The sequence below is a fragment of the Megalobrama amblycephala genome, linkage group LG1 (genome assembly GCF_018812025.1).
Source record: "Megalobrama amblycephala isolate DHTTF-2021 linkage group LG1, ASM1881202v1, whole genome shotgun sequence".
NCBI lineage: Eukaryota > Metazoa > Chordata > Actinopteri > Cypriniformes > Xenocyprididae > Megalobrama > Megalobrama amblycephala.
The window spans coordinates 19028328-19044083 of NC_063044.1; the positions used below are offsets into that span (position 1 = coordinate 19028328).

The 15756-nt window shown below is 46.4% G+C and overlaps 1 protein-coding gene and 2 long non-coding RNA genes across 4 annotated transcripts; 2 read left to right on the plus strand and 1 right to left on the minus strand.

The window, feature by feature from the left end:
• The first annotated feature begins 4764 nt into the window (after positions 1 to 4764).
• LOC125265097 lies at positions 4765 to 6027 on the plus strand. 2 transcript variants are annotated; one of them, XR_007184202.1, is made up of 3 exons: positions 4765 to 5031; positions 5112 to 5183; positions 5327 to 6027. It is a non-coding gene; the product is annotated as an uncharacterized LOC125265097 (long non-coding RNA). The 2 variants fall into 2 exon arrangements; XR_007184201.1 differs by having other exon boundaries at positions 5112 to 6027.
• Positions 6028 to 10295: 4268 nt separating this feature from the next.
• Positions 10296 to 13448, minus strand: LOC125255080. Its single transcript, XM_048170413.1, has 4 exons — positions 13187 to 13448; positions 12528 to 12886; positions 11979 to 12039; positions 10296 to 11838 (listed from the first exon to the last, which is right to left on the minus strand). Exons 1-4 carry the CDS (start codon positions 13446 to 13448, stop codon positions 11153 to 11155), a joined length of 1368 nt encoding a protein of 455 aa, XP_048026370.1. The 3' UTR covers positions 10296 to 11152.
• A 1012-nt stretch (positions 13449 to 14460) lies between these two features.
• On the plus strand, positions 14461 to 15405 carry LOC125265104. Its single transcript, XR_007184204.1, has 2 exons — positions 14461 to 14801; positions 15188 to 15405. It is a non-coding gene; the product is annotated as an uncharacterized LOC125265104 (long non-coding RNA).
• The last annotated feature ends 351 nt before the right edge of the window (positions 15406 to 15756 follow it).

Below are 15756 nucleotides of genomic sequence, written 5' to 3' on the forward strand. Positions count from 1 at the left end.
TGCCCTGCCGGCGCCTACTGAGCTCCTCGCTCTGCCGGCACCACCTGTGCTTCTTGCCCTGCCGGTACCACCTGTGCTTCTTGCCCTGCTGGCGCCACCTGTGCTCCTTGCCCTGCCGGCGCCACCTGTGCTCCTCGCCCTGCCGGCGCCACCTGAGCTCCTCGCCCTGCCGGCGCCACTCAAGCGTCTTGCCCTGCCGGCGCCACTCAAGCGTCTTGCCCTGCCGGAGCCACCCGAACTCCTTGCCCACGAACCTGCAATGTACCCCGTTGAAATCCCCAAGAACTTTTTGGGGGGGGGCAGTATACCTGAGGGTGGGGAGCTTGTGGGTGGGGATCCTGCTCGGTCACTGCTGTCATGGCCATTTATGGACTGTAGCCCACTAGGGCCATTTATGGACTCACTGCTGCGGCTGCCCAAGCCACCTGACCTGCTGTGGTTGCCCAAGCCACCTGACCTGCTGTGGCTGCCCAAACCACCTGACCTGCCGTGGTTGCCCAAGCCACCTGACCTGCTGTGGTTGCCCAAGCCACCTGACCTGCTGTGGCTGCCCAAGCCACCTGACTCGCCGTGGCCGCCCGTGGCACCTGACCCGCCATGGCCTCCCGTGGCACCTGACCCGCCGTGGCCGCCTGTGGCACCTGACCCGCCGTGGCCACCCGTGGCACCTGACCCACCGAGGCCGCCCGAGGCTCCTGACCCGCTGTGGTGCCTAGAGTTCCTGGACCTTCCCTGGAGACCTCCATACCCGTCTGCACATCCAGTATCTCCTGCCTGTAGGTCTCCAGGGCACCCACCCCCCCTCCCCAGTTGTGCCATCTACGGCGCGAGGACGCGCCTTCCGGGAGGGGGACATTCTGTCACGAATCCTGTTCAGTTCCGGACTACATTTCCCATCATCCTCTCTGCCAGTCATCATCAGTCACATGCACACACTCTACACCAATCACCTGTTGCCACATACAGCCTAGCACTCCACACTGATCACCACACCCAGCTGCAGATTATTACCAGGACTATAAAGGACTTTCACACACACCACCTCACCGCGAAGTCTTGATTCACCCTGTGACAATTCTGAGCGTTATTTCCCTGTCTGCCTGTCTGTTACCGTTCCTGTCTGTTTCCTGTTTATTGACCCGTTGCTGCCTGTCCTGACCCTTGCTTTGTATACCGACCTGTGAGTGATATCTGCCAGTCCTGACCTCTGCCTGTACCTGGATTATGATTCTGTCTACGCTCTGCTGTACCTGTTTGCTCCTGTTTGACCCTGCCTGTACGACCACGCTTACATTTAATAAAACGCTGCATTTGGATCTTACTCTGAGTCCCGCCTTCGTTACACATACTGTGTTTCTTGACCAAAGATGTTTTAGAAAATTTAAATCTCTCTATTGTTTTATATGAAGGAGTAGGAAGGATAATTTTTACATAATTTTGAAGCAAAAACTCTAGTCTACAATCTCTAATACCCAGAAGTCTTGTGAACACATATATAATATTATTTTTTTGGCCTTATTTCAGTGACTTAAGTTTTTTGTTTTTTTCAATAACCACGCATAAGCGTTATTCCTTCAAAAATACAAACATGTACATACATGTTCCTCACATAATATGGTAGCCTAGTTTGTGCTGAATACAGTGTAATAACACTTTTTCCATTAATATGTTTATGAACAACTGAAAAAAGCACAAATGTCAGGGCATGTCAAAACTTCTCCAGGCCCCAAATCAGCCTCAGACTCCAGAGGGTTAAAGGATATGCTTCCACAGCAGCCATGATAAACAACAGTTTCTATGCATGATTTGATCATGAGACAGATTACTCTCTCTCTATCCAATCATGTTGATAAATATAACATTAAAACAAGCTTGTTATGACCACAAACGGAGGGAAAATATTGGAGTAAAATTACAGATACATCACATAAAATGTACAGTAAAATACACATTTTTAAACTAATTAAAAAAGTACATTATCTGATAAAAACTACTTAATTACAGTGAGGTTTTTTTTTTTTTTAATTCGTTACTTCACACCCCTGTCCGCGTCGTAAAAATTAACCAAAACTGTCATGTCTAAGACATGTCATGCCTTTTATTTGGAATCTTGTATTTTGTATTGTTCATGAATTCTCATCCTTTTGTAGTCCGTGCTCTTTGTAATTATTTTACTGTTACCCCGCCCTAACTGTGACTAGGTGTTGCTTTGTTTCTTGTAGTAGTCATGTGTTTAGCCCTGTGTTTGCTATTGTCTTTTGTCGATTACTGTTTGTATTCATTGGCTTTGTGTTGTTTCCTTGTTCATGTCATGAATTATGTTTCCAATTTGGATTTATTAAACACCGTTTAATCTGCATACAGATCCAGCTTCCTTGCTTAATTTTTTTTTAAAACACGTTACCTGACTCTGACTTTTCTCTGATTACTGAAGCCTTTTTTTAATCACACAGTGAAACTGCACGGCCATTGGTTTGTGCAGTTCAGGTAAAACAAACCAATGACAAGGCAGTGGAGGGAAGCCTTCTCGGCGTTGAAGAAGCCCTCGCAGCGCTGCCGCCGACATCTGCTATCGAGCTGATAGACCGGCACTCTGCAAGCAGCCGATTCAGAGCTTTGCAGCAAGCTGAATCAGCTGCATCCCCTGATGGCATCCGGTGATTCTATGAGAAGCTAACTTCCGATGCATCTCTGAGAATGGCGCTTCTAACCTGCTTCTGTCAGGTGAGTATTCAGAGTTTATTTGTCTAAGAGAGCATATTTTTACCAGTGTTTGTTTCAAAATGCTGAACTTCTGACCATAAATGATAGAATTACTTCCTCGAAGTGACCATCACATGTACCCTTCGCTAAGGGCCTTGTGAAAGCGCCCTTCGTGAAGGGATTCAGTTGTTCACTCTCATTTAGAACACCCCTACAAATGGCACCCCCTTCAAATGCCATTTGGAATTTGCCCATGGAATATATTCCCTCTCAAAGTGCATCTTACATTTACTCTGCCCTATCTGGGCTTTCTGGGTTATCTGGGCCTATCTGAGTTTACATTGAGCATTCTGCCTCATACAGGCAGTCGGAACAACTCTTTGTATGCTTCGGAGGCCGACGGGCAAAAGGGAATCAAAATTAAGTTAGTTTATGTTTAAAACAAGCAAAATTATCTGCCAGCGGGGTAAAAAAAATAATCTTGTTTTCCCTTTGAATTAAGATTATTTTCTTTACCCAATTTGCAGATATTTTTGTTTGTTTAAAGCAAATTGCACTTCAATTAGATTTTTTTTCCCCCAGGAAACAAGACTTAATATGTTGTTTTTCATCTTTAGTAAATGTATCTTAATTTAAGAATTTTTAGATATTTGTACTTAAAATAAGACAACAATGCTCAGTAAGAAAAAGACTGTTTGCAGTTTGAAATAATATGAACCAGTACTGTCTGAAGCAGTTCGCAGCTCGAGTCTGCAAATCCAAACTCACTTTTGACCGTGCCTGACAGTCACTTAGACTTGAAATGAGTCAATATTCAGGAGTATATGACCTTATGATGGATTTGCAAACTTATTTAGATATGTAAAACATCTATGTTTGACATCATTATTGGGTTCCTTTAATCCACCTGTTTCCGCGGGCCGCTACTGTAAAAGAGAACGTGGGTACAACTTCCGGTGAGGCGGCGGAAGTAGCATACCAATGGTATTTAGTGTGCTAATTAGCTAAGAGGCTAAGTGTTTTTTGGATCATTGTTTACTTTGCAAAGTTGCAAATCTTTATGAGAGATGTCGTTACGGTGCTCAGGGACAACATTTCAGTTTAGTACATTTATTAGTTAATAATATCACAATACAATAAACAGTTTTCGTGCCCTTAATTGCCCTTTACTTTACTGACCTTCCACAACAGTGCTACTGCATGACTAGAGCATCCCGACCCTGCAATACATGAACAACCCGCTGTCTGTACTTCACCTGTCACTGATGCACCAAAGCCATATGATGTGATATTTTACTCCTAACGTGTCGTGCGTGCCAGAGCCAGTCGCGTTTCCACTGTATGCGATGCTAAAGGCTACTGATGTTAACCATTGCGATAAATACACACGTTTATGGAAAATATCAGAGACTGCTTGAGGGACGAAGACAATTCTTATATGATTATAATCGTGTATTTATTTAGTTTAATGTTTTATCTGTCTCTTCCCTGTGCCTGTTGATTCCTAACAAATGCATATCTTTCACAGATTCACACACTCCGGTTAACTCGTATAACTCATAACTCCTGTTGCCTTCTCATGAGCTCCCTCTGTTGCTCTGGCTGAAAGGATCAGGATAGATAGACAAGAGATCGCGCAAACGTCCTCGGATTGCAATCATCGCATAATTTAGAGGAAAATAAATAGAAATGCTAGAAAACATAGGGTATGTTATCAATATATTTCTAAGCCTTTGGATTTAAAAGCCTTAGTGGAGTTGTTTTGTGCATTCTCGTGATCGTAAATAAATGGAAGCAGGCGCAGCTGAATAGGTCTGTTAGATTTAGCATGATTGATCTGCACTCCTGACATAAATTAAAACATTACTATTAATGTAACATTTTTTATTGTAAAACATTGTTCAAATATTTATGCTGGAATCTTAAATCTTTAAGTAAAAAACAAACGTTCGCAAGTTTGGATCGTTAAATCTTGAATGAAATCTTGAATGTCAAATGTTGAATGAATGAGTGTCACGTCCAGCTTGTTTACTTCAAACCGGAAGACGCTCCCACGTTTGACGCAAGGCCTCATGGGGCGTAGGAAACTTGTGGATAGAATAATAGAATTGCGTATATGTGACGTCAATGCATGATTACATAACCTAACTAGGGAAATGGTTAGTCCTTTCAACTTAGTGTGACAGTATGAATGAGGTAAGGGTGGTGATTGACGCTCATGAACACCAATCAGCAGCGAGTGGGCACTATTTCAGGGCTGGTTGGTTTCAGCCTGGGATGCATCACGTCCGGATTCTCCCCTTTTTCTGTTTGTTTCAGCGGTTTCAGGTATGTGCCGTTAGTACGTAGTGTTTTGCTAACTTTTTATTATTGCTCGTTGCACTAATAGCTCGCTTGTTGTACACCAGCCTGTCTTTTCATCAGTTTGTGTGTTTCTCCGTCGGATGCTGTTTTGGATGTGATTACTGCCCTCCTTTCAGGTATGAGGAAGTTTTATTGTAAACAATGTCTCGTTTCACTGAGGGGCGGGTGGTTTGAGTAATGTGCAGTCCACATGTGCAGGCATGTGATGCGCAATTAATAATAATCCTGTTTGTGTTTGCATTATTCATATTTGTTATAGGATTCTCCCTTTCGTCCTGGGTGATTATTATTGCAGCTCAGTTCTTCCTCCACTGCGCGTCATACAAACAATATCGGATTACAACTATTTAAAGGGATTTCTGCTGCTGCCGTTTGCTGTCTGTGATTTGTTCTAATTTACACTTCCTAGTTTACTTTGGGGGTGGAGGGACGTGTATTTATTGGGACTGGCCTAAGGGCGACGTGGCCGCTCCATTTGAGTCCTGTTTCCCTCAAACTTTTAACAAAGTTTTTCTTTTTTTTTCTTTCTTTTTTTTTTTCCCTCTTTTGCAGATTTGTAGATTGTGAACTGTACTGTGCCATGCTGTGGTGACTGTTGCCCATCGTTTACGGTGGAATTGTGACTTTGTCTTTCATTCATTTGTTTTATGAGATTTATTTATTTTGTGTTTGATTCAGTGGCGAGGCTACAGAAGGGCCAGGGCGGCACTGGCCCACCCAGATTGATGGCTGGCCCACCCAATCAAAGGTGCCAGAATATTTCATTTTATTTCCAGACACTACTTTGGTCTGGAAATAGTCATATCTGTTGCGAAGGCCTATATATGATTTGAAAAATGTATTATTAAAAGTACATATAACATGATATGTTTTTATATCGCGCCGGTAAACTCAGCTTTCCAGAGTCGCGGCAGCAGCTGTTTCTATGCAGCGTGCGTCACCGTCCATGAGTCGCGCTTATAATAGCCTATGTGTGCCGGTTTGTTTTAATTTTTACTGTGATTAGCCTATTTATTCTACAGTAACAATTTATTCTATGTAGTCACCTATGTGTAAACAATTTAAAAATGAAGTAATGACAATGAAATTAAATCGAGCTTTGGTTCAGTATTGTGTCCTTCCCCCACACCAATATGACAGTAACTCTCCAAACAAGCAAATGCCCCCCATGTTATTCCCGATATGATCCGTCAGCTCCAGTCCTCTGATTTGGAGCGGTAAAGGCCCAGGTATACTTTTCCCACGTTCCCCTCCGTCTCGCTCACAGTTGAGCGCGCAAATCTTCTAAGATACTCCTTTGCTCATGAGCGCGCGGGCCTTTCAACTTTGCCCATGAGCTCGGAAAGACGCGTTCGGATGCACGCACACGTGCACCGTCCATGGTCATAAAAATTCGGCTGCGCGGACACTGTTCAGGGAGTCAAAGCTAGTCCACGGTCTAGTAAACGTTTCTTGCTACAAGAGAGACTCGGACATTGCACTACTAAACACTGAACGGTCTGTGCGTGGATTTGGATAAAAAAAGTTCATTGATTTGATGCCGTGTCCGATTGCTGTTTATTCCTTCACAGTGACATATAGTGGATGGGCATGCAGGGCTATTAAATTATTTTTCTTATCATCATGCTACTTTTATTATTAAATTAATATTGCAATTCATTTGCCCCGCGATATCATCGCATCACCGCATAACCGACGTGCTGCGAGGACAATAAAATATTAGTTAGATAGCTCCTCATTTAAAGAACAACTTGTTTAACATGAAATACTTCTCAAATTAACGAAAAATACTTTTTTTTTCTCACTATGGGCCACAAGAGAAATATTAAGAAAATAAATTAGATTCATCTCTCATCTCTAAGAGAATATGCGCCGTTATTGCAGCGTCGGATGCCAAAAACTCAGTCAGTTTATACTTTGTTTCTGTAGTGAATAATTGACTGGAGTTTGAGACTCTCACGCAAAGTTTGCACATTGGTTGTGTGATATCCTGGCTCGTCTTCATGGTTTAAAATGGAAATATTTTCAATATTGCATTTTTCTTTATTGCTCGCAAAATGATGGACACTGATTCACATATCATCCACATCATTTCCCGTGATAATAAAATGAAGTGAGTAAATAAACAAGCTATATATATATATATATATATATATGACAAAAAACAGAGGTCCACACTATTTCACCAAGGTCCACCCACTTGAAGATTTCTGGCCTCGCCACTGGTTTGATTTCTTTCAGGAGCTGGGGTCCCACGGGTGAAAGATCTTTTGTGGTGGTGGTGCTGCTTCAACGTTTGCCATGTGACACTTTTGAAGTGTACCAGTATGTGTGATCTGAATTCACGGTGGTGTGTGGAAGTGTGCTTTTGGATAACTAGCGTTGGTAATCACTCCGGTGGGTAACCCCAGCCCTGTAATTAATTATATTATATTTTGTTTTGTTTATTTGGAAGTTGTGTAATTGGTTTTGTTTAACATCTCTTCTTGTTGTTTCATTCTGTTATTTGTATTGCCTGTCACTGGATCTTTTTACCAGTGAGGACATTTTCTTTTTATTAAGGTTGTTTTTGTAAATTGGCATAATTTGAGTTTGATTATTTTTGTATACAGTTTGTCTTTTGTAATTTCCTTTGTGTAAATTTGTGTTGCATTGTCACTGGAGAGAGAGCTGCTATGAATGGCACCATATCATTGAGTCTATTTTAAGTGATTTTTCTATCTTGAATTCAAGTTGTGAATAAATGTTGTATTTTTATATGATGCCCACGTTTCCTGCCTACATTTCTTTTTAAGATAATCAAACATGTGTGACCTAATAACAAACTTTGGGGTTTATTTCTATTTCCTGGGTGAACCCCTCCCAGGTGGCGTAGTCGAATTTTCCACAAGTAGTCAAACTTGAGCGTGTGTGTGTGTGTGTGTGTGTGTGTTAACCGCCCCCTCGCCACATTAGGAACATGTTTTAATGTAATTTCATAATTACTTCTATAGACCTTAGACAGTAAAGCAGGAATAGAATGTAGATGTAAAGGACATGGTACAATAATTGTTCAAAAATTAAGCTCTAGCGCAAGTTCTGCCGGGAAGACTCAAATGTTACGTCACTTATTAATTCAGATCTAACTAACCAATCATTATCTAACACTTGGAGTATAAAAGATTGGTACTTACACTTGTCTGAGTTCGCAGATGCTGACGCAAACTTTCACGTCGGTGCGGGATATAGCTCGTTTAATGTTGCTTGTAGTGCTTGTTCGTATTGTAATGATCATCCACATATTCAAGTACCATTAGTTTAGGACAAAACAAAGAATGGCATACCATATCCAGATATCGTTGCAAGGCTCGGAAAACCCCATTGCGGTTTAAACCTTAAAGCAACACACCCACATCATTACATTGTAATGTAGTCTAGATCTTTCTAACGAGACATTGTATTATATATCGAGACATTGTATTATAGAATATTGCAATTTGTCATAAAATCAGTTTACTCAAATAATTCTTTGGAATTTAATAGTAATTTTAGAACGACTGGGCTGATTTATGGCATGTAAGAATCTTGGGACATGTGGTCTCCACCTTAATGGTCGGTGCAAAAGAATAGGGATAGGACTCAGGAAGAATTATGTTCATGGACGTGAATATTTGTCAGGGAATAAACACAGAGAGAGGATCCAAGTGCAAGTAAAACCGGATTTATTGACAGAATACGCTGTACAATAACTTCACTCCAAAAAGGGCAATAGTTGCAGTCACAAAGACGAGCTGACGCCGTGATGTGTAGAAACAGAGGAATCGGGTGGCGCAGGGCTGCAGTGGGTATCAGAAGCCAAGGGATAATCCAACCCAGACGCGGGCACAAGACAGAGATCCAGAACCCCAGGATAACAGGAGGTGAAACACAGAAACACGACAGCGGGACAGCCTGCAACGAACTGACAAAGACACCATGTAGACACACACATTAAATAGCAAACACTGAACAAGACACGGCTGGCAGCACATCACAATCAGACAGGTGGGTGACGCCCACACAATCACTCGCTCAGTGCAACACACACCACAACCACACGAGGGCGAGTAAGTGAACCCATGAACCGTGACAGTACCCCCTCTCCTACGAGCGCCTCCTGGCGCTCCCAGGAGAGCCTACCTGTTGACGATATTCATCAATAAGAGAGTGATCCAGGATGTCCCTGGCAGGAACCCAACTCCTCTCCTCCGGACCGTAACCTTCCCAGTCCACTAAGTACTGGAATCCGCGTCCCCTTCGCCTAGCGTCCAAAATACGACGGACCGAATAAGCAGGTTCCCCATCTACGAGTCGCGGCGGGGGAGGAACCGGGGCTGGCGGATTAATGTTAGAATGAAAAACGGGTTTAATTTTGGAAATGTGAAAGACGGAATGAATTCTGCTGTACGCTGGTGGTAATTTGAGGCGGACAGTCACCGGGCTAAGGATCTTGGTGACCGTGAACGGGCCAATGAATTTGGGTGCTAATTTGTTACTCACGGAGCGGAGCGGAATGTTCTTGGAAGAAAGCCATGCTTTTTGACCAACGACGTATACGGGAGGCTTCAGACGGTGGCGATCGGCCTGGGCCTTGGTGCGCGCCCCCACCTGAAGGAGAGTCTCTCGGGCTCTTCTCCACGTGTGACGACACCTCTGGACGAAGGCGTGAGCGGAGGGGACCGCGACTTCGGATTCCAGACTGGGAAAGGCAGGTGGCTGGTAACCTAGACTACACTGAAAAGGCGACATGCCTGTAGCCGACACTGGTAACGAATTGTGCGCGTACTCCACCCAAGGAAGCTGCTGACTCCAGGAAGAAGGATTCTGAGCAACCCGACATCGCAACATTCTCTCCAAATCCTGGTTGGCTCTCTCAGCTTGCCCGTTCGTCTGGGGATGGAACCCAGATGACAAACTAACCGTCGCCCCCAGTAAACGACAAAACTCCTTCCAGAATTTGGAGGTAAATTGGGATCCCCTATCAGAAACCACGTCTACCGGGAGGCCATGGATACGGAAGACGTGATTAATGACAGTAACCGCTGTCTCCTTGGCAGTGGGTAATTTGGGAAGGGGATGAAATGCGCTGCCTTCGAGAACCGGTCCACTACGGTCAAAATCACCGTATTGCCCTGTGAAGGAGGGAGGCCTGTGACGAAATCTAGTGCTATGTGGGACCAGGGTCTCGAAGGGACAGACAGCGGCTGAAGGAGTCCCTCAGGGGGACGATTAGAAGTCTTACCACGAGCGCAGACAGAGCAAGCCAAAACAAAATTGTGAACATCGCGAGCCATGCAGGGCCACCAAAATCGTTGTTTGACCAAAAAGTTGGTGCGACTAACCCCTGGATGACAAGCCAGATTGGAATCGTGGCCCCATCGGATAACGTCTGAACGCAACCCCTCTGGCACAAATAACCGACTCGGTGGGCACCCGGGCGGAGGCGTTACCCCTTCTAAGGCCGTGCGGACCTTCGACTCGACCTCCCATGTGAGTGAAGAGACAATGAGTCTCTCAGGAAGAATACACTCGGGAGTGGACGGGCGCTCGGAGCGATCAAAAACGCGAGAAAGTGCATCGGGCTTGATGTTTTTGGACCCGGTACGGTAAGATAGGGAAAAATCAAAACTACTGAAAAAAAGAGCCCACCGAGCCTGCCTAGAGTTAAGTCGTTTAGCGGATCTAATATACTCAAGGTTCTTATGATCAGTCCAGACGATGAAAGGTACCCCCGAACCCTCCAACCAGTGACGCCACTCTTCCAAAGCTAATTTGACCGCCAGCAGCTCCCTGTTACCAATGTCATAATTACGTTCGGCAGCAGTTAAACAATGTGAAAAAAACACGCAAGGATGCATCTTATCGTCCGCTGCGGAGCGCTGAGATAGAACTGCACCTACCCCCACCTCTGACGCATCAACCTCCACCACAAACTGACGTGAAGGATCAGGGGCGACAAGAATGGGAGCCGAAACGAAGCGGCTCTTGAGATTGGAGAATGCAGCCTCAGCTGCATCCGACCACCTGAACGCTGTTGCGGGGGAGGTTAAGGCAGTCAGAGGAGCGGCTAGTTGGCTGAAATTGCGAATAAAACGCCGGTAAAAATTGGAAAGCCCAGAAACCTCTGCAGGGCCTTGCGGGAATCTGGAATTGGCCAATCCACCACAGCCTTAACCTTGTCAGTATCCATGCGCACCCCCTCGGACGACACGATGTACCCCAAAAATGGAACAGACTGTGCATGAAAAATGCACTTCTCCGCCTTGACAAAAAGCCCATTCTCTAACAGCCTTTGGAGCACTCGCCTGACGTGTTGCACGTGTTCCTGGAGAGAAGAAGAAAAAATCAATATGTCGTCCAGGTAGACATATATGAACTGATCGACCATATCTCTCAACACGTCATTGATGAGTGCTTGGAAGACGGCGGGCGAGTTGGAAAGCCCAAACGGCATAACCAAGTATTCAAAGTGCCCTCTAGGGGTGTTAAAAGCCATCTCCCATTCATCCCCCTCCCTGATGCGGACCAAATGATAAGCGTTGTGCAGGTCCAATTTCGGGAACAGAGACGCGCCATGCAGCCGCTCAAAGGCAGAAGACATCAACGGCAAAGGATAAGTATTCTTTACCGTGATGTTGTTCAGTCCTCTGTAATCAATGCACGGCCGCAGAGAGCCATCCTTCTTACCCACGAAAAAAAAACCTGCCCCGCGGGAGATGAAGAAGGGCGGATGATCCCAGCTGCCAGAGAATCAGAAATATATTTCTCCATGACCTCCCTTTCTGGATTAGAAAGTGAATATAACTTGCCTTTGGGCGGAGAAGACCCTGGAACTAAATCTATAGCACAGTCATAGGGACGATGCGGAGGAAGAGAAGCAGCCCGGGACTTACTGAACACTTCCTTCAGGTCATGGTACTCCTGGGGCACGTTTGACAGGTTCACCGACTCCTCCTGCAACACAGAACGAGACACAGACGAACAAGCAGACAACACACAAGACGCATGACAGTGTTGGCTCCACTCCACCACGGATCCCTGGCCCCACTTAATCCTGGGCTTGTGCTTCACCAGCCACGGATGTCCCAGGACGATAGGATGGTGAACGGATCTGGAGAGGTAAAATGACAATAGTTCAGTGTGATTACCGGAAATTGTGGCAGTGACGGGTTCCGTGGCGTGTGTGATGGTGGGTAGTTTCTGTCCGTTGAGGGCAACAACAGATATGGCGTGATTCAACGGGCGAATGGGAATGTGCAACCGAGTGGCCAGCTCAAAGTCTATTATGCTTCCCTCCACGCCCGAGTCGACCAGGGCCTGGCAGGTGTGATGTCCTGATACCCATTGCAGTCTCACCGGGAGGAGCGTCGCAGACGAGGATTTATCCAAGGCTAGACCGCCCGACAGTAACCTCGGTCCTACTGCCGGACTTTGCCTTTTACCGGACAGTCCTTAAGAAAGTGTCCAGCTCCACCACAGTACAGACAGAGTCCTTTCTCCTTCCGGTGTGTCCTCTCCTCCCGGGAGAGCCGAGCTCTCCCCACCTGCATGGGCTCGTGATCGAACGGGGGACTGACCGTGTGCTCACCGCTGACCCCCGCAGCATCCAGTTCTTCGAGACGCGCCACAGGCTTCCTGCGTTCAGCGCGTTCGTGCAAACGGCCATCCACTCGCAGCGCGAGCTCAATCAGTCCGTTAAGAGTGGGAGGTAAATCCAGTGAATAGATCTCCTGCTGCACACGGTCGGCCAGCCCATGCAGGAATACATCCCACTGCGCCTCCTCGTTCCACTTACACTCCGCTGCCAGGGTGTGGAACTCAATGGCTTAGTCGGAAACAGGTCGAACTCCCTGCCGCAGGTCCACGAGCTTGCGAGCAGCCTCCCGTCCCGCCACCGAACGGTCGAACACTCGCCTCATCTCCTGCGACAGGGACTGGAACGAGGAGCAGCAAGGATGATCGTTCTCCCACACCACCGTTCCCCATAACGCCGCTCGTCCCGTCAATAACGTCATCACTAACGCGACTTTAGACTACTCAGAAGAGAACGTGTTAGGTTGCAGAGAGAAATAAATAGAGCATTTAGACAGAAAAGCCCTACAAGCATCAGGTTCTCCACCATACCTCTCTGGTGCAGGAATATGAGGCTCTTGTGGCGTGCTGGTCGATGAGTGGGGAACGGGCAGTGGGGCTGGCGCAGTGGGAGATGAAAGATGTTGTACCTGGGTCGAGAGCTTGGCCACCTGCGCCACCAACGTTTGCACGGCGCGAGCAGTGGCAATCACCTGTTCGTCCTGCTGATCCATCCGTTGAGCGCTCTTGCTCAAATACTCCTGAAGATCCGACGACCTTGCTGGATCCATCTTGGTCAGTTCGTTCTGTCAGGGAATAAACACAGAGAGAGGATCCAACTGCAAGTAAAACCGGATTTATTGACAGAATACGCTGTACAATAACTTCACTCCAAAAAGGGCAATAGTTGCAGTCACAAAGACGAGCTGACGCTGTGATGTGTAGAAACAGAGGAATTGGGTGGCGCAGGGCTGCAATGGGTATCAGAAGCCAAGGGATAATCCAACCCAGACGCGGGCACAAGACGGAGATCCAGAACCCCAGGATAACAGGAGGTGAAACACAGAAACACGACAGCGGGACAGCCTGCAACGAACTGACAAAGACACCATGTAGACACACACATTAAATAGCAAACACTGACTTTTATTATGACAGTTGCCGGCGCTGCTTCCGCTTTTCCGGTCATGAGTATGAGGTAACATAGCTCTGTTTATTATAATTTTAGTGTGTTGAAAATGATGTTATAACATTACTGTGTGCGTTCACTCGGCGGCTGCTATGAGATACTTGTTACACACTGCAGTAATATATCTCATAGTAAAACGTATCGTTACACCCCTAGATCTAACCAATCATTATCTAACACTTGGAGTATAAAAGATTGGTACTTACACTTGTCTGAGTTCGTTGTCTGTCTCTGTGTGACCTATCGTGGTCGTGTGGCCGATCGCGGCCTTGTCTCTGTGTGACCTATTGTGGTTGTGTGGCCGATCGCGGCCTTGTCTCTGTGTGGCCCTTCGTGGTTGTGTGGCTGATCGCGGCCTTGTCTCTGTGTGGCCCATCGTGGTCGTGTGGCCGATCGCGGCCTTGTCTCTGTGTGGCCCATCGTGGTCGTGTGGCCGATCGTGGTCGTGTGGCCGATCGCGGCCTTGTCTCTGTGTGGCCCATCGTGGTCGTGTGGCCGATCGCGGCCTTGTCTCTGTGTGGCCCTTCATGGTCGTGTGGCCGATCGCGGCCTTGTCTCTGTGTGGCCCATCGTGGTCGTGTGGCCGATCGCGGCCTTGTCTCTGTGTGGCCCATCGTGGTCGTGTGGCCGATCGCGGCCTTGTCTCTGTGTGGCCCTTCGTGGTCGTGTGGCCGATTGCGGCCTTGTCTCTGTGTGGCCCTTCGTGGTCGTGTGGCCGATCGCGGCCTTGTCTCTGCGTGGCCCATTGTGGTCGTGTGGCCGATCGCGGCCTTGTCTCTGTGTGGCCTATCGTGGTTGTGTGGCCGATCGCGGCCTCGTCTCTGTGTGGCCCATCGTGATCGTGTGGCCGATCGCGGCCTTGTCTCTATGTTGCTTGTTTTCTTGTTCTTTCTCCTTCTCTTATTATGTTTTAATTTGTTTTTCTCTGTTTCAGGAACTGCAAGATTCTCCTCTGGTGGGTATACATTCCCTCTCACAGTTTTTGGGGGGAGAGTGGGCTCCGTCCTGGTGGTCACGTCTCACCACCATTTTTGGGGGTTGGCTACGCCCCTGCCTTCAGCTTCAGGCAGGAAATGCAAAGTCTGCAACCCTCAGGACGTAAGCTATGGACGGGGCCTACGCCAAAGATCATTAACCTTATATTTTCTGCTTGCTGTTTGGTAATAAATATCAGTGTTACGTTATCTTGCCTCCCGAGTCTTTCTGGTAGAAATGAAGCTCTAGCGCAAGTTCTGACGGGAAGACTCAAATGTTACGTCACTTATTAATTCAGATCTAACCAATCATTATCTAACACTTGGAGTATAAAAGATTGGTACTTACACTTGTCTGAGTTCGCAGATGCTGATGCAAACTTTCACCTCCATCCTCCCCACCACCACCAGGATGGTCCCTGTCCATACTCCCCGGGGGTTGGCTACGCCCCTGCCTTCAGCTTCAGGCAGGAAACGCAAAGTCTGCAACCCTCAGGACGTGAGCTACGGATGGGGCCTACGCCAAAGATTATTAACCTTATATATTCTGCTTGCTGTTTGGTAATAAATATCAGTGTTACGTTATCTTGCCTCCCGAGTCTTTCTGGTAGAACTGAGTAATTTCTAACCTGAGCCCCTGTTTGTACACAAAACACACAGACTGCGTACCCTAACATCACTAGCATTTCGATATCATGTAGCCTATGTTAGTATTCATGTACTGTATGTCAATGATTATTTGAAAACTGTAGGCGAGTTTCCCTGGCCATGGTTGTCTTTCTTGTGATTCAATGAGAATGTAATTATGATAAAAGTCTCTCATTGAACAATGCAGTTTGCTAGTCCATCTGTCATGATAGCAGGGGGTGCGGCACTGGCCATGGTAGATTTGTGTTTACAGGTCAGGTGTTCACATAACAAAATGCAGTGAGCTGA

Excerpts from the sequence above, each read along its gene's own strand:
- LOC125255080 (XM_048170413.1), bottom strand. The coding sequence starts at position 13,448 with ATGGATCCAGCAAGGTCGTCGGATCTTCAGGAGTATTTGAGCAAGAGC. Across the intron at positions 12,887-13,186 it reads TGGTGGAGAACCTGATGCTT|CGGAGTGTAAGTGGAACGAG; the intron begins GTAGGGCTTTTC and ends ACACCCTGGCAG. Across the intron at positions 12,040-12,527 it reads ACTTTCTTAAGGACTGTCCG|GAGGAGTCGGTGAACCTGTC; the intron begins GTAAAAGGCAAA and ends TCTGTGTTGCAG.